The sequence below is a fragment of the Mugil cephalus genome, chromosome 11, assembly GCF_022458985.1.
Source record: "Mugil cephalus isolate CIBA_MC_2020 chromosome 11, CIBA_Mcephalus_1.1, whole genome shotgun sequence".
Lineage (NCBI taxonomy): Eukaryota > Metazoa > Chordata > Actinopteri > Mugiliformes > Mugilidae > Mugil > Mugil cephalus.
In genome coordinates this window covers 5,516,981-5,535,641 of record NC_061780.1, presented here as the reverse complement: position 1 = coordinate 5,535,641, position 18,661 = coordinate 5,516,981, and the positions used below count along the sequence as shown (strand labels likewise).

The window sequence follows — 18,661 nt, the reverse complement described above, 5'->3', positions numbered from 1 at the left end:
GCTACTTTATGAACACTTAAGACCAGACTCTTGATTTCACACTCCATTACGAATCAGTTCTGAATTAAATGCAGACCACTATGAATAAAGACAGAAATGTGTTTCAGAATAAAAGGAAAAATGTATTGTATCTGAACCATGGTCACCTTCAATGCATTTCACATAACTAAATAAGGCACGGAGGATTTAAAAAGAATCCAGGTTTGACATGCAAGTGATGAACTGTATACCATGTATGTGCTAAAGCAGCTACACATATTACAGTACTTTCTATGTGGCAACGTGGCCCCATCTACAGCATAGAACAGTAAGAGTAAATGTAGCTTGCCACCGTTTAAGTGAAAGACTCATATCTGTCATAAAATAAGTATGGGATGTTTAATAAAAACAGCTTTGATCGCAAATAAAATGTGATTTATAATCAGTGCATGTCACAGAGTCCCATGCCTTTAGGTTATCGCCATTAAATATGTTCCCACTACACCTGTAGTTTTAGATGAAAACGCAACATCAAACAATCCATTTTATTGCATTATTTATACTGCATTATTAAAAAAAATAATAATCAAAAGCTGACCTATTTTTATATTTTTAAATAATGCGCTGAGAACTTCTTAACTCGTACATAACACCAAAACAAGATAGAACACAAAACGGGTCAATCTGAAGATGCAGAACTCAAAGCAGCCACCAGAACAAGACTGGTGGTTTAAGACTCGGCTTACTCTTGAGTTCTACTGTTTGTCAGGAAGGACAAGTGTTTTTCTCAGTACCCTGCAGGGTCGGAGCTGGTTGTGCGTCTCAGCGTGTGATTCTGAGTGTGGAGAGTTCAAGAGGTCATCGTTCCCCTGTGTCTTCTGACAGGCCGTATTTGCGTTCCAGCACGTCAAGCGTAGCAGACAGGGCACTGAAACCAGAAATACAGTCATCTTCAGTAAAAACTGGAGGGTTTGACAGGAGATATGTCAAGAGGTTAGGAGATGAAGTCATGCAAGTCATCTCACTGCTTTAAATATTCTATCTGCATGTGCAGCATTTTCTTAATCACAGCAGGTACAGCTGGGGGCTCGTCCATTGTGATAATACTGGCACGGCCTTTGTGCAGGTGAAAATTTCTAAGGAACTGGCCTGGACCCAATTTTGTCTGAAACCAGTTTAAACGGCCAAAAATGGCTGAGGTGGTTTAGGCGTCTCGAGAGGATGCCTCATGTGTACCACTCTTTTGGAGGTCAACGGGGCAGGGCCAGCTGTAAGGAGACCCCAGAGTACAGCCATAATTCTCTGGAGGGATTATATGTCTCAGCTGTTCGTTGGGCTGCTTCAAGAGTAACTGAAATGTGTTGGTAGACCGAGGGACGTCTGAAATTCCTTGCTCGGCCTGCAGGCTGTGGACGGATCTCGGATATGTTTGGGAATTGAGAAATAATCAATTTAGAGGACAAGCACGTACAAGTACAGAATGACACTACCAGTTAATGTTGTTTTTCCATCAGTTCATCCTGGGCAATTTCTGAAAGTAGGTGGAACAGCATTCCTAGTTTGTAGCTACTAGCACAAACATAGAGACCAAGGATCTGTCACTGAAAAAATGTTTTAGCAATCATCACAAGTATTTTAGTAATATTACTACTACTATTTTAAAACATTTTTGAGTACCGTCATGTCGTGGACACAGCCATCACTGTCCCCACAACTTTAATTTGTAGTCAACACACTTAATGTCATGTCCTTTAGCCTGACAGTTGTTTAAGTTTCCATTTGCTTTTTACCACATAGTGCTATATGTCATGCACACATTAATATTATGGGGTTATTAGCAGGTTAATTTGGTTACTTCTTTATTTAAAAGAAAATAAGCTAGTAATTGCGTCCCACTAATGGACTGAGCTTACCAGCCAGGTCTGATGATGCGGTATTTGTCAAGCACAGACAGGTCGACCACTGTTGACCCGAGGCGGCTCTGGTCTCCGATCGGTCCTCCATCCACCACCACAGCTAGTTTAGGCCAGAGCTCCTGAAACTCCTTCAGAGTAAAATCACAGTCAGCACTGACGGCGACACGCACATTTCAGACTGAATCCACTGCAGTATATTTCGGTTACTTCTCAGCTTACATGAACTTCTACTGTGCTGGTGTGTGAGCTGATGTTGGCACTGGTGAGGGCGAGCGGTTCCCCGCACATCTGGCAGAGGCTTCTCATAAAGGCATGATCTGGGATACGAACGCCTACAAGCTGAAGGGAACATGGATGTGTTAAACGGCAGCTTGCTGATAGTTATTAGTGCATCATTTGCTGTTGTATTTTCAGTAGCACCCAGGTAACGACAAAGACTGACCGGAGTAAAGGGGTTGAGGTCCGTGTTTAGTGCTTCAGAACGTTCAAACACCAGAGTGACGGGACCAGGCAGCAGGTCCATTAAGAGCTCCTTCTTCACCTTCACCTTGCAGTATCTTTCAAAAGAGAGGAAAACAAGATGAGAGGAGGTCCATCACTGGATTCAGATTATCAAACAATACATAAAGCAAATACTATTCTAGTTTTGTGACACTTTTTGCAGTATTTGGACTCTGGAACACTCGTTTCACTACATTCTGACATTTAACAGAGGCAATGACTAATTTCAAATACAAATGTCACACTAATGAATAATAAACAAGGTCTACTGCAGCTCTAGTTTGGTACCGAACATCTATACATGATCCATGTCTGCCCAAAAACATTTAACAAGCCACAGGGAACCGAGACTCAGCTGAATGGTGATATAAAATATATCTGCACAGAAAATGAATTCATTAATGCTGAGGTGTTTCTTTGACAGCAGGAGTACCTGTCACTCAAAATGGAAACTGTGACCCGTCGGAGACGGTGTCTCTGCCTCCATGCATGAGTAATACATTTGCTCAAAACAGCAGGTCTACAAAGAAATCACTGCACTTCTAAAGGACAGATAAATTACTGCATAACAGTGAAGAATAATCCTAATTAAAAAATCTGCATCCAAACGTTCCTAGTTCACCATCCACCAGACTACCCTCCTCCTGACAAGATCCAGGTTAAAATAAAGCACAGCCTTGTTCACTTACTTATAGATATCCTGAATTTCTCCCACACATATGGCCAGTGGCTTATGTCCGTTTCGCCCTTTGATGTCGTAGGTATTTCTGACAGCTACAGAGTTTTGGGCCAGACATGCCAGGCCATAGATGGTGTCTGTGGGCACGCCAACGATGTGACCCTCCTTCAGAGCCTTCACCGTGCAAGCCAGGATTCCAGCACCATCTGCAGTTCAAAAATCAAGGAGAGTCGATGAGACCGCATCTAAAGCAAGCAATGCCAGATCATGCCTCGGTGGCTATGTTCACATGGACAGTATTCCTTCAACCAAATATGATGAAGCGATGCATGCCTACTTCTGCCTTAAAACATCAGTTAAAATAGTCAAAACATTAGCCTTGCGAGTCAAACTTGCTGGAAATATAACAAATCTGATCCCCATGTGGTTGCAAAAAATGAGAAAAAAATCTACAGACTCCAACATCGATTTTGTTAGCTTTCCCACTTACAAAGATGATATTTTTAATGTTAAAGTTAATCAGCATGTGTGGTTTAGTTGGTTTATTGCCCCCAAAATTAAATTCTTTTTCCTCATACTGCACATCGACTTCGAAGGCAGAGAAAGACAGTTACAGCTTCATATACTACTATTATAACTACTACACTAGCGTGCGTGTAAACACCAATATTGTCCTGTGTGATGCTAAATATCTGCCAAGGATGTGCGTATCGATCTAGAAATATTGATACTAACGATACAGGCATGTGTTTTTTTTTTTTTTTTTTTTTAGAATTTATGATATGAAAATAACGATACCAAGCCTGCTTTCACATGGTTTTATGAAAAGAAAAAAGCGTAAAAGAGAGGGAACGCAGGGAAATGAGACAAACCTCCAGAGAGGGAGGCAATATCCAGGTATATAAGAAGATACATCACAGTGCCCATCACAGGCGTATACACGAGGATCATGTCAACATGTCTTTAATTGCGCTGATTAAAGACACGCCTGATATTCGGCAGCTTGTTTAATTCTTCATCATTATATTCTCATTGTAAAAGTCGTCATTTTCATATACACGAGTAGACGTCTAAAAGTATCAATATCGGGATACTGGCCTTGGCCTTACCTGGCATAGGATCGAAAGCGAAAACAGTGGTATCACACGTCCCTAGTATCTGCAATATTTATACCGTACAGTGCAAAAGTTTTAGGCAGGTGTGTGTGTGTTTGTGTTCTCCAAGATGTTTGGAACAACCTACCAGCCGAGTTCCTTCAAAAACTGTGTCCAAGTGGACCTAAAAGAACCGATGCTGTCTTGAAGGCAAAGGGTGATCACACCAAATACCGATTTGATTTAAATTTTTCTTGTGTTCATTCACTGCATTTTGGTAACTGATGAAAATAAGCTACTAACACTTCCGTTTTGTGAAACAATACTCAACAATACTTAGCAGCACCTAGTTTTTATTGTTATTCTAATACTTCACGGCCGTTGTTTGTTAAAATCTGGCAAAACATTAGAGCCAACTGCTACCTGCCATAATACTAGTGTAACATCAAACCAACAGAACAAGATCGTCAGGAATCTGATGCAACACACTGTAATGTCCACGTTGCTCACTGTCCACGGAAATGCGTCTTCACCTTTCCCCATAAGTATTAGTCCTTTATGAGAGAGACCCACGTGCACTTTGGCTGTGAATGAAAGACACATGTACCTGTTTGGCCCTCCTGAAGACTCGCCGGTCCGTTGGAGGTCGGCGGCGATAAACGCAGTACAGTAGTCTTGAGCTCTTTACACATCTCTGCTCCGAGGCCACGAGCTGTGGCTGAACTGTAAGCTGCTCTGGATTTAATGAACTCCACGGCGATAACACGGACTGACTTCATAAAACTGGGTCTACAGCCACAGATGAACCATTTCTCAAATGAACAGCGTGTTCTCGCCGGACGAAATGACGGAACTCTTCCGGGTCACGCCCATAGGTTACGCCCACAAACAATGACGCCATCTTTCTTAAAAGGGCAGCAGCGTGAAAAAGAGCCAGCGAATTATGAAAAGTACGACATGTCTGAAATTTATAGACTTATAACTTATAAGAAAATAACTTTAAGATTCTTACCACATTAACATGTTCATTATTTTCGTTTTTAAATGTGTCATTTATTTATGAATTATTTTCACCATGCCAAGTTCTCAATTATCAAAGCAAGGTCTATATTTAAAAGAAAGAAATAATTTATTTATTCATTTTTTTATTTAGAACAACCTTGCATTGAAATTATTTAGCATACTGCAGTTAAATATTTCATGTTAGAATTGCAGTTACTTTGTATTTCCTTTTATTTATTTATTTATATTTCACTGGCATCCCACGAGATTTAACCATACCTACTTTAAACAATCTATATTTGATTATTATTATTATTACTATTATTTAGCATACTGCTGTTCAGTTGCAGTTATTTTGGTTGTCTTTCATTTATTTATTCATATTTCCACACAAATTCCAATTGCAAACAAGCAGTTACGATGTATTTCATTTTTGTAAATTCCTAAAACCACACTGAGAAGTATTTCCCAGAAGTCTTTGCAGACACTGACATATATTCATGGTGTCACTGATGTCAGCTGATGGCCACGGTCCTCATCACTTAACAATTAAGAAAATGTCAGTCACCTGTGATCACCTGATAAATAACTAAAGGCCTCCACCTCATGACCACCAGAGGGAATCTGTCTGCAGCCATGGCCTCGAACACGGGTGATACAACTTGGACCAACTCATCTTCTCTCTTACCACTATTTTTTTTTTTTTTTTTTTAAACCAGTGAGTGTGTTTGTGAAACTATTACAGGTACAGAGGATCCAGTAACACCTGGTGCTGATGAGACGGTTTCATCTGTTGAACAGGTCAGTCTGAAGTTTAAGCTGTGAACTGTCCGTACAATAACAACTCTAAGAGGTTTGTTTTTGTTTTATTACAGGAAGTGGAGCACATCGAGGAGAGACTAATGACCCTGTCTGAGAAGATGATTCTGTGCCAAAGAGTCCTGAATGACCTCAAGGACCTGAGCCATATTTTAGTGGTGAGTGTCTCTGCTTACATCCTTTTCTTGCAATGTAAGTTTTCCCAAATTTATGGTTGTTTTTGCAGACGAAATCTCTCCAGGATGTGGAATTGCCAACATGGAAGTGATGAGAAGTGGACCTTCTATTTTATGCAATAAATAAATAAATGCCATTGAGTTATCTTAAACAAACAAAAAAAACTTCTGAGCATGACATTTCAGTGACGAGGATAAGGTTTTATTAGTATATTGCTCTCAATTCAGAAAGGTATTTATCTTAATACTTTATACGAAACAAGCATAAGCAAACATTTTCACATTATACATTCTTTTAAAAATACAAATCCTTAAACAATTCCTCACTCTTTGGGTGTCAAGACATTCCTTTAGAAGCATGTCGGTTCTTTTGTTTGAGTAAGGAATATTGCCCATTTTGAAAACCTGTCATGGAATTTGAAATCAGGCTTTACATTTGTGATCAAACAATCTGCTTCCAAACAAACGTCCCCATCATTGATTTGCTTATTTCACGGGACAAACCTGGCTCAAAAATCCTCTGCTAAATGATTCAAACAAAAATTGGCAGCAGTTGGTTTCACTGAAGATGAAAGCTGACAAATAATCCACATGTCATATCTAAGGACGTGAAAGGCTTGAGATGATCACATAAGTGGAGTCCAAATAAACATTCACATATATAAAGTCTTTGAAGAGAGGAGGAAAAACAAAAAAAAAGCTGCGTATATTTGACCAAAACAATTCTTAAAACAGAACCATTCAAATACTCCCTCGCAAAAATCCAGTTGGTTTTAAACCAGTTACCTCGGAGGCTTGTTAGAGGATAGCTATGGTGCAATGTTCATGGGAACAGTACTCGATGGATGCACAACCAAGTCCAGATTCACACCACGTCAATGTAAAATGATGAAATGCAACATACCGGAGTTCAAGAAGAATGCTTAATATGAATACACTGGAAACTTATCCCACGTTTGAAAGGAGGCATAAATAACCTTAACCTCGTGAATGCCACACTTAAAATTGCATAGTTGTGTTCATTGACGGTATGCATGAAGGAGATGTGCTTGACTCCTGCAGTAATGTTTTGGTGACTTATTGTAATCCAATGGAGTCAACTTCAGACCTAAACACTGTTGATGTCCAACACTGCATGCATGGAATTATTTGAATCATAGAATGTGTGACTGGGGCCTTCAGCGACACATCTACCATTTTGACACCTCTGACTTGAAGGCTTCCTTATGTAAAGTATGGCACAAAAGGACCAAATTAAAACTACGCCAGATTTAAGTGAAACACCTGTTTGGTTTGATCCTACAACCATTGGAATTAAAATACAGAATCACATCATCTTATGTACTTGATTACGTGTTTTAGCAATGCTATATCCATTAAAGACTTGTGGAGGAAACAAAGGACTACCATAAGCCTTTCTGTCTCGAAGCTTCTGCCTCAAATGAGCGCTAGAGCACGTGAAGAGGAGCGTGTTTATGTCTTTGCTCTGTCACTATTGCATTGTGTCCCACGAGAAGCAATACTGTTAAATTATACTCTGAGCAGGTGTTATATATTCTGTTACTATGGGGACTGTACAGGAGGCCCAGCTTGCTTGTAGAACTATTCAACAACAACAGAAAAAAAAACTCTTCTGCATAAATGTGACAGAGGGGAAGGATGCAAGAACAGGGAATACATTAGCTCCGAACTCTGAAAGTTAGTAATTCAAAAGTCTATACAAAAATACAAATTCTAGAATAATCTACAGGTTTCTCAAAGATGTTTACACTAAATTGTACTATATTTACACGGTCACCAAGACACCATCTTTTAAATGCTACTTTACAGCAGTTGTATACAAAAAAGTCTGTAGTGGTGCCACATCTCAGCTAAGGAGCTGTCAAATTACTCACTTTATGAGTTAGTGTGCAATAAACAGGGAAGAGTGCAGCAAAACGTAGGGCTACTGCAAGTGTGGGCTGTCTGATAAGGAAAACGCATGTCTGAGAGACAAATTAATTAAGGGAACCAGGATAGTTATGACTTGATGCATCCCTGAGAGGGTCACAACCCTAAAAACACATGGGATGTTGACAGTAGTTGGTTACTGTTAAATTGTGGACAATGTTTCCAAATGAGCAGATCCTAGAGGATAACTGGCTTCACTGTGCAGAATGTTAGAAGCGCTTTTCCTAAACTTGCTTTTAGCAAAACCCATTACGTTAAAAAGGAAAGCATTTCAGTAACAAGCAACTCAAAATACAACAAGTGATCGGAATAAATTAAAAATAGACTTTTCTTTTTGCTATCTCAAAGGATAATAGCATTACCAGTATAATGAAATAATCAAGCATTTAAATAAATTAACATTTACAATTTTAAGTTAGTTTAAGTTATAGGCAACTTATTGATGTATCAACTCAATGTCGTTTAAGAGACAGGCAGATGTGATCACAGGTTCACTTTTCAATTAGTAAATAGCTGTCAAAACAAAACAAGTAGAAAATAATAATCACATTTCGTGGACTAAACTAGTCTTCCAAGAAAACAAACTGAGGAAATCACTCAATGTCACATGACAGCCAGTAATAGGAGGGGCTGTGTGGCTGACCCCTTTAAATTCTTGCTGGGAGCAATGCTTGATTAAAATGAAAGCAAATTCCTCTAATATACAGTGCATTCTGGTCAGTTGCATACCAGCATTAAGCATTAGTTAGGACCTGTAGTACAGTACAAGGATATACAGAAAAGTTTTGTTTTCTGGCACAGGTGTGCGACCTTCAAGCCAGGACAATGGAACTCTTAAGTTATCAGTGCTTAGACAACACTCGTTTCATTCAGTCAATTCAAAGAGGGCATCTCGAGAATTATTATATACAGTTTATGTTTTAGCAAAGGATCAACTGCCTTTTCCCTGCACTAAATTTGCGTCGATGCTGCAAAATCTCAATAAGCAATCCTGTTGCCAGAAACTCAACTACTGCAAAGTGACTCAACACAGAAGATAGAGGTTCGATGCACACACCACTATATATAGAGAAAAAGAAGAGGCATGACTTTGGAGAGTGACTGGAGGCGCAGGTGGAATCGATGCTTGTGGATGAGTGGGTGCAACAGACAAACACATGGCGCCAGACTCAGAAGGCAGCTCTTCTAAGGATTGCCATCAGTGGCCATGTTGAAGTCATCTGCGACCAAGAGCAGAGCCTCGATGTTGGCTGCTGTCTCAGGGCTCTGCAGGGAGAGGAAGTCCGAGACGTCCATGCTCGCTAACCCGTCAGATGAGGGCGGGTTGGTGGCAGTGCTGCTCTCTATCGTTGAGAAAGTCTGAACTGTGGAGGAGGAGGAAGAAGAAGAAGAGGGGGCCTCCAGGCTCACCTCGCCCACGCTGGAGGAAGACTTGGGGAGGCAGCATGAGGAAGGTGAAGGGGAGGGTTGGGGTGGAGGTTCTGGTAGCGATGGAGGAGGGGGCTCTGATGGCTGCTGTGGTGCTGGGGCTGAAACAATGGAGGAGGCACTCTTTGCACTCTTCTCTTTAGCAGAGTCCCTGCAGGCGCACTGGCACTGGCAGGATTCCTCCTGTTTGATGATGATGACCGGCAGGCTGAGGCCAATCTGTTGGACCGAGTTGCCTGAAACGGAGACGCAGTTTAAGACCAATCTAAGAGGTGAGAATTCACTAAGTGCTTAGAAAACGTTTGCATCCACTGACTGCAAAGATGACAAATGTTAACACCATATCTAAAGATGCACCTCTCGGTACGTCTTGATTAAGCACAGAATGTGATGGAGGGAGCATCTAGTCTCCTTCAGTAATTTGTCACTTTGCTCCGCTTTACTTCATTATAAATTAAATAGTTTGGGGATTGTCTGACAGAAAATCAGCTTTTACCTTGTGGAAAATTACACTCAACATTTTTCCAATTTAAATGTTTATTACTTGTAAACTAAACCCTTACTTCAAAAATGTATTCATCAGTAATGAAAAAAAAAATCATTATGAAAGTCATGGTGACATCGGCCCAACAATATTTCCCATGGTTCTTAAATATTATTGTGTTCTCCTTTGTCGTTACTTGTCATTTTATTAAAATATGGTACTGGTATACACCTGGAACACTGAACAAATTAAGCTCCTGGAATTGCATTTGTAAAATCAAAGCACTGTGTGTTTGCATCTTACAGGAGCTCCCCAGTCCACTACTTAATTAGTTCGGTTAAAGCAAAGTACTCCATGGATGGAAATGGAAATATATGAATGATTTCATTAGAGTCTATTGGCTGCTGTCCATATGATAAAAACAGAAAATAATTCACTAAACATGAACTTACCAGCATTCCCTCCCACTGGTATGGCTGTAGTGAAGAAAACCTTTTCCACTTTGGGACCTCCTTGGTGTGCCTGTGAACACACATGGAACAGGTTCAATCTAAAATCTGTAGAAGCAGGTTAATTTACAACAGAATTTGCTACTGTATTAAAGTGATGCAGCTGATGTGATCTAAATACAAAGCCAAGGATGACGACATCTTATAAATCCATAGTTTTCCTTCATATATTATACTCAACCCTTCTGCTAGTTAATCCCTTCACATCAGCAAACGGAACAAAAAAATAAAAGCTATCCCTTATTTCATGCATGGACGGATGTGTCGTTAAGCAGAAGAATGAATCCCCAAACCGAGACGAGTACGAATCGAGGCGTGCCTGCAAACACGATGTGGGGGCACTACTCACTGCTTGATCTGGACTCTGCTGGCTGTTGGCAGCACTGCTGAGGATCCACTGCAGGTTCTGGTCAGACATGACCAGGCTGGGCTGCAGCAGGTTCTGGGTGGGCGCTATAGTGATGGTGGCAGGAGCGGGAGCCACACCGGGGCCAGAGTTGGGGACGGGGTTGCTGGCCAAAGGCACGGGTTGAGTGACAGCTGCCAGAGCATCAGCTGCAGTAGCTGTGACTACAGCAGCTGCAGGGACTGGTGTTGCAGTGGTCAGTGCAGGAGACACTGGTGGAGGAGCAGAGTTGGGTGGCGCCAGAGGAGTTGTGCAGTTAGCACTATCCGTCGGTAGGAATGTGGGTTGCAGTGCCACATAAGGCTGAGGGTTGACGTGGTTCGGTGCTTGGACAGAAGCCTGAGGCGCGTCTGAGATCTGTATGAAAGGGGTAAGCTGGGTGGATGTGACAGTAGCTGTGACAGAGGCACAGGTGGAGGCCTGAGCAGAAGACCTGTGAGTGGTCTCGGAAGAAGCCTCCAGGATTGCGGTGGAGTGGGAACAGGGAGACGAGGAGGTAGGATTGATAGAGAAAGAGATAAGAGACGATCCATCAGTCACTCCCGGTTGGGTAGAGGACTCGAGGCTGAACGATTCAGCAAGGCTCTCTGATGGGGGACAAAAACAAAACACCTCCATCAGAACCAAGACATTCAACACAATTCAAGGTGCCAGATTTAAAAGACCATGTTCTCACCATTAGGATGTGCATCATCTTGGCTGACACTATTTTCTGGACTCTGGAACATGAGCTCGAAGATTTTCACAGGGGTCACGTTGCTGAGGTCCAGATTTTGAGCCTGTTATCGAATTAAAATAAACAACGACTTAATAAATGCATTCAGTTCCTGCACAGAGAAACTCTTTAAAAGCTAATTTCTATTATACTGGATACGGAAAATGAAACTGAGGTGAGTTGGCTTTCTCTTGGCCTAACGTAAAACAAAGCCCAAACTTACGTTGTGGATGTTCTCTCGTAGCTCCGAGTCAGTAGAGATGAGGCTCAAGTCACTGAGGCACAGTGAGTGATTTGCATCCTGTAAATTAAAGATGAATAGTCCCTAATTAAATACGCCACTGCTATGGGATCAAGTGTTGAGTCATGCAAACCCTACTATGTTAATGTAAAAAACCAAGCTCCTAGACATTACTACATGACTGTGTCAGAGCTGGAGGAAGGTCACGCTGCACATTGTGGAAAAAAAAAGTGAAAGGGAAAAAAACACTCTGCTTTGTTTGTATTCCTTTAAACCACTCACAATAGTCCACTTAGCACAGGATGTATTAAGAATACTTCTGCAAAATTGTGTCAGGATATTCACAGAACAGCTTCCTTGTGTAGTAGAACCATGCTTGATGCACTTAGGCTTAAGAAGGTGCTGTGACTCACTTCAGAGAGCGGATGGGTGAGAGTGACGGTAAAAGGCTGTCCTTTGTCGTGGCCCCGGATGTGACTCTTCAAACTGTACTGGCTGCTGAAGGTCTTCTCACAGCCGTCACTGGGACAGTTGAATGGCTTCTCTCCTACATAAAGGGAAAATAACAATCAGCTATTGTAGTCGTCAACCATTTGATTGCATGGCTACTATGGCTGTTAGGCAAAAGTCTCACCCTGGTGTTAAATAAAAAACCTTCCGCTTTACAACAAAACTGTAGTGTATTTTTGGCGAGTCACAACTTGAAACTATTTAAGAAGTGGCAGCGATGTTTCCTTGAATCATTGACACATCTTTAGTCTGTCACAGCAAATAATGGCAAGACATCAAAATAGTACAAAAAATGTTACTATTTCTTTGATATGGAATAAATAAAACTCAAATTTAATCAATGATATCACCCATTTAATTCAATATACCACGCTGGACACATCGTACAGACGGGTAAATTCTCCCCTAAAAGGAACTGGTTCGTGAAATTGCCTGATGGCCTGAAGCTAGCAAGAAATGCAAATAGCAACTGGCCTTTGAGTAACAATACAAGCTTTTAAGCAAAGAGCTCGGCCTCAGCTGTCCAACTAGGAACTTCCAGTTTGGCAAGTTATTTGTTCTGTCAATACAATACCTTTTCAGCTATTGCTCCTCTGATTACATTTCTAACGCAACTTTTGAAAGAATGACACCACATATTTTGGAACGCATGTAAAAAAAAAAAAAATGTTTAGACCAATCAAATAACCTGTGCTAGCGATGGACTGGCAACAATGTAAATGCAGTCAGGGAAAGCTGAAACATAACCATGAGCTTGTTAAACTAAATTATGGTTGCAGAAAACAAACCAATAATATGTACCTGTGTGCGTCCGTACGTGTGTTTTCAGGTGATGACTTGCAGCAAAGGCTTTGCCACATCCATCGTGATCACACCTAAAGACAGGGACAGACAGAATTATCCACAGTAAACGCATGCCCCTGGAGTCCCTGTTTCAATGTGAAAAAATCCAGAAAAATGTGCAAAGACAAGCTAACATTTACACAGACGACAGAGTACTGAGTAATATCAGAATTCTTCCGTCTTCAGCCAGGAGTGGATTAAACCTGTTACAATATTTGAAATGCTAACCGGAAAGGCTTCTCCCCAGTGTGTGTGCGAATGTGCTTCCTCAGGTCGCTGAGAGTGGTAAAGTACTTGGTGCATCCCTCTGATTCACAGTTGAATGTCTTTCCTGTGTGAAGTCTCTGGTGTGCTTTTAGTCTGCAGAAACAATCAAGGAAGACGGGAGGCTTTGAGAGAGAAGTAAAGGAAACACAATGGCATTGAAAAGCACGCGTTCATTCTTGTTGCACGTAATTTGTATATCATATATAATTTTTTGAAAAAGACAGTGAAGGCAATGTCAGTATAGGAGGAGAAGAGAATAATATTATTATTAAACAGATAGTCCATTCACTTGTGACACTGGCCCATTGCTTTCAGTAAGAGCATCGGATCACTTGCTAGAGAGCTACACCAAGTCACGTGCTGACAAAGCAAAGTTTGAGAATAAAAACCAGAGATTACCGAACAGAATGGCTGCCATTGTTTTCTAAATTGTCAGAGTGGCTCTAGTGATTTGTCAAAGCTGTCATACTATATCAGGATAGAGACTCTTCTATGCCACATTTTGCCTTCTACCTCTTGTAGTCGGTCCTTACAGCTGGACCTGTTTTTTTTGTTTGTTTGTTTTTTTTTTAAAGTATAAATTAAATTTTACAAATTTGAAATAGAGTTCCAGTCTTAGAAAAATGTCAGACAGTCTATTTATACCTTAAGCTAAAGGTTAACGGTCAAAGCAGAATTCTGAACGGTAAGCCGGAAACTAGGGCGTTTAGCTTCACTTGATGAGTTTTTGTACTGATTCTGTGTATTTTTGCACATATTATTTGAATACTTAATTAAGAATTACAAGCTACAATAAACTGACTTTAAATATTAACTGTGGTCAGAGAAAAATTGTACAAAATTATACATTCTAATAACATTTGCATATTTTTTAGACAAAGTGAGTCAGATACTCACTTTAAAAATTAATTTGTGTCTTGATCGTCAATCATGTTTACCTCAAGTATGACTAATAGAATACTGCAAACAGGGAAATCCATGATCCTGTTTCAGTATCCATGGTACTGTAAGAACAGTAACATGAACAGTAGAACAGTAGCATGAGAAAGATGTGTGAAGTTTCACCTGTATAGCGTGTTGAAGGCCTTTTCACAGCCCTGCACATCACACTCGAATGGTTTCTCCTTTGTGTGAACGCGGACATGGATTTTGAGGCTGTACGAGGTGAGAAAGGCCTTTCCACATCCCTGTTGATTACACACAAACGTGTACTCGCCCCGGTGTGTCTTCTGGTGTGTCCTCAGGTTTCCAGCCGTACTGTACGTCCTTGTGCAGCCTTCAAACATGCACTGATATCGCTTTACCTGGAAAAGGAGAAACAGTAGTAAAATTAGTTCAACTGAAATAATCTTGGAAACAGATCACATCATATTTCATCAAAATGCAACTGTCAGGAAAAACTAATTTGTTAATTGAGCTTAGAAATAACCAGCATTGCCATACAATGAAGTGACAGTCTGAGTCAGTGCGACCTTTCAGAGAAGACCTGAACTCAATGACTCAGCCACCCGTCACTACAGCAAGCGGGTGAGCATAAAGGACAGTAATGATGACTAAACCCCCCCCATGCAATGCATCCCACCAACTCTGTTTCACAGCAACGATGACCACTGCAGTGAGGCAGTCTCCTGCTCTCCTCTCACACAAACACCCTCGGGCAATGTGAATAAAAGCCACTCTCTTAGAAATGCTATCGTGTATTGGACACAAAGCCAGGAGGTAGAAGCATGAGGATGACCTCCTTAACAACAGAATCCCATTCCTCATCTGGCCTTACCACTGCAACTTACTGATTCTCTTAGGGGTCTAATACAAATCATTGCCGAACAATTTACACAGCAGGAAAACAACTGAAATATCTGATATGTCAGTGAAGGCATCACAATGTTCATGCAATTTGCCCGTAATAACACAACAAAGTTAGCAGTTACTAAATAAAAGGTGATGCAAACTGAGCGCACAGTCTTCAACACTGATATGAGAGCCCCGCAGTCTAAGCCCATTCATTTTGATTATTAGTATGTGGGAGTAATAATTTGTTAAGCAAATGAAAAGCCGCTGTAAAAAAACCTGCTAAGACTCTTGGCTCTGAACTACATTCATCTCCCACATCATCGTGATTCTATTCTGCACCATCAATTCAATCTTTCTGAGAGAGGATTGTATGTTTTCTCAGATTATTACTATATTTTTAAGCATACAACTGTAACACCAAAAAATAATGGGCAAGTCCTGCACCTCATTCTGCAACATTTCTCTCACACACAAGATCCTTTTTCAGATTTTGTTTGTTTGGCAATACTATGCTGACATATCACAAAGGCCTTCAGCCGCATGACTTCACAAAGAAAGCTCTCTACACCCTCAATCTCATACAAACAACTCAAATTCACTAAAAAGGGATGTGAAACATAACCAGAAATTGTCTGTCCTTTTCCTATGACTCACTGTTCACAGAACACTCTTGCACCCTTTGCAGCCTTGTGGTAAATTGAATGGTGCATTTTCTTATTACAGACAAAAGGCTAGAAATTGCCACAAATTCTTCACGAATTCACAATAAAAGAGAATGAGTGTGTTTATGTAACTGTCCATAAAAATATGCATATTTTTCTATTGTTTAAAAAGTGGGATGACATCACCTAAAAAAATGCTCCATTAATCATACCTACTTTCATTTTCACCGATCAAACAACAGCATATTGGTACATTTTAAGCAGAAAACACAAATGTATGTTTCTGGTCCTTCTAAACAAACTGAGTAATCTGATTTTATTCTGTATACCACAAAGAGCCAGATGTTGAGGTAATACTGGCACAATACCTATATGTGACAGTTTTCTTGATGGGAATACTGTACATTTCCATACTGTACAAGTGCACACTTTCTATGTTACAGTTTAATTCTACCAACTTCTATCGGAGGCAAAAGGATCAAACTGTGTAAATCTCATTACCATACTTACAACCGTGCTTTTAATTTCACCGGGAAGGAGCGAGAAAAAAAGTCTCATAGTATACTGCTTCATTAAGCATCTAACAATCTGCAAGACAATTAGGCATGTCAGAAAAATCTTTAAACCATCTGCTGTTCTGTTGAGCAATTAGGTGAAATGACTGGAAGAGGTTCTAAAAAAATGTGTGAAATTACTGTAGCAGTAAGCAACCATGCCCATGACCAAGTACAACCTTTGCCAGACTTGGCACCCTCGGTAACACAACATGCACACTGCACGCATTTCATCAGTATGTTATCAGTCAGTTTGACACAGACAAACATATTTAGGTTTACCTCTCTCTGCTTGGTCTCTGGGCACTCAGAGTGCAGCGTAAGAGTCGCCCCCTCTATGTTGCGTGGCATAGGGGTGGAGCCAGGATTAATTGTGAACTGGATCTGGTCTGGAGAAATCGTGTGGTGCACGTAACCCTGGGACATCCCATCTGGATCGGTCATGAATGCCAGAGAGCCCTCCTCCTCATCTCCATCACCCTCCCCTTCAGTTAGGAAGGTGACTCCATCTTCATCCCCTCCACAATGACCCTCCTCTTCACCCTCCTCATCCAGCCGAATTGGGTCCCGCTCAATGAGCACCGTGGTGCGGTCATAGACCCGACCAGTGGACGATGAAGGTTCAGCAATCAGGTCGTCTTTGTTGAAGTGGATCTTGACGCCTTCTTCTTCCTCATCCCGCCCCAGGGGACCCACCTCCACCTCAAAGTACATAGGCGCCTCCGTATGAGGGCCATTCTCACTCATGGTCCCCGGCACCTTTCCTTCCTTGGCAAGGAGGCCTGCACGCTCACACGGTTGGCTTTACTCTCTGAAAAACAAATGCGCTAAATTATTTTAGTCCTTACTTGTGCTCAGTATTGGAGTTATTAATCGAGGGGCATTTACTTCCTTGGTACAGTTCAATGACAATGAAAATACTAGTCCAAAGTTGAAGTACATAAAGGGCAGTTTGAATGATTTTATAGACCTAACTTCCTAGCAAGCCTTCTTGTCATGGCCAGGGCCTGATCTGACAGAATATTTACCAACCACTGCCTGGACTTCAATCCGATCTATATCTACAAGGGCAACGTGTACATTAAATGTTTATGTCTCAGTCAAAAGCTGCTAGTAACGAAAAACGGGTGAAATGCTCCTTAAAAACCACCATCGCTTGTGACACATTAGCTGATTTGAGAAAACCGACGCAGCACATCGAGATCTGGAACTTTCTACCTTCAATGACATAAATCAGGGGACAGCATTGAGCTAAACAACGGACAAACTTCACGATGTCCACTGAATTAAAAATCCCCGGGCTAACCTCCACAAGACGGCATATGCAGCGTATGAAAGATGTCACACTCGCACGACAGCGTCGGTTAACTTTTCCATGCTCGACATGGCCAGCCGACGTTGGTTTACAAACACAAGAGTGGCCTCATAAAAACCGAGAGGCTGCAAAGTTGACGACGTTTGACTGACAATGCCGCCATGTAGCTTTTACTTCGTGCCACGGTACTGAGGTTGTTACCGCACAACATTAGTAACTAGGCGCTGGTTGTTTTACTTATCTGATATTTCACTGAGTACATCTGGAACACACCGTTACTAGCCTCAAAGACATGTCCCTAACTAGCTGCTATAATGGCTTTAAAACTGGCAGTTCGTTTCTTCACGTATAGTTTTTTTTAAATATAACGTTATGTGACTATTGATTTGCAATCGTCAACATAACACCAGATATTTAGATATTTGAGCCCCAGACAGGTAAACGGACGCTAGTTAGCAATAGGCTAGCTAGGTCAACTACCAGCTATTCCTCTGCACACATAGCTTTCGCTAGTTAGCAATCATTTAGCTCACAGCTAAGCTAACAGGCTAGCTGGTAGCGTTCGCTGTCGACAGTTGACATTACCCAGCGCACCCCGCGAAAACGATAGCAAGTTTCAGGTTACCAAGTGACAAGCCCACGAGCTAAGGATCAAATTAATTTACTAAGACGAAATGACATTAAAATAATTTTACCTCTGTTAAATTTAAGCACCTATGCTTCAGATGTTGAGCACCTTCTTCCTCTCCCCTCCCTAGCAACGTCACACACCCCCGTGATGAATTGTGGGAAAATAAATATAAGTATTGGTGAATTA

At 41.1% G+C, this 18,661-nt stretch overlaps 2 protein-coding genes across 2 annotated transcripts; both read right to left on the bottom strand.

Annotated features, from left to right (window-relative positions):
- Positions 1-101: 101 nt before the first annotated feature.
- On the bottom strand, positions 102-5,028 carry yrdc (yrdC N(6)-threonylcarbamoyltransferase domain containing). The gene is made up of 6 exons (XM_047599661.1): positions 4,777-5,028; positions 3,086-3,281; positions 2,338-2,452; positions 2,115-2,234; positions 1,893-2,023; positions 102-907 (listed from the first exon to the last, which is right to left on the bottom strand). Exons 1-6 carry the CDS (start codon positions 4,946-4,948, stop codon positions 838-840), a joined length of 804 nt encoding a protein of 267 aa, XP_047455617.1. The 5' UTR covers positions 4,949-5,028; the 3' UTR covers positions 102-837.
- A 1,318-nt stretch (positions 5,029-6,346) lies between these two features.
- On the bottom strand, positions 6,347-18,639 carry mtf1 (metal-regulatory transcription factor 1). The gene is made up of 11 exons (XM_047598163.1): positions 18,540-18,639; positions 16,812-17,340; positions 14,585-14,823; positions 13,481-13,612; positions 13,211-13,284; positions 12,313-12,446; positions 11,882-11,959; positions 11,620-11,722; positions 10,887-11,530; positions 10,481-10,550; positions 6,347-9,780 (listed from the first exon to the last, which is right to left on the bottom strand). The coding sequence occupies exons 2-11, from the start codon at positions 17,274-17,276 to the stop codon at positions 9,302-9,304; spliced, it is 2,418 nt and encodes an 805-aa protein (XP_047454119.1). The 5' UTR covers positions 17,277-17,340; positions 18,540-18,639; the 3' UTR covers positions 6,347-9,301.
- Positions 18,640-18,661: the final 22 nt, after the last annotated feature.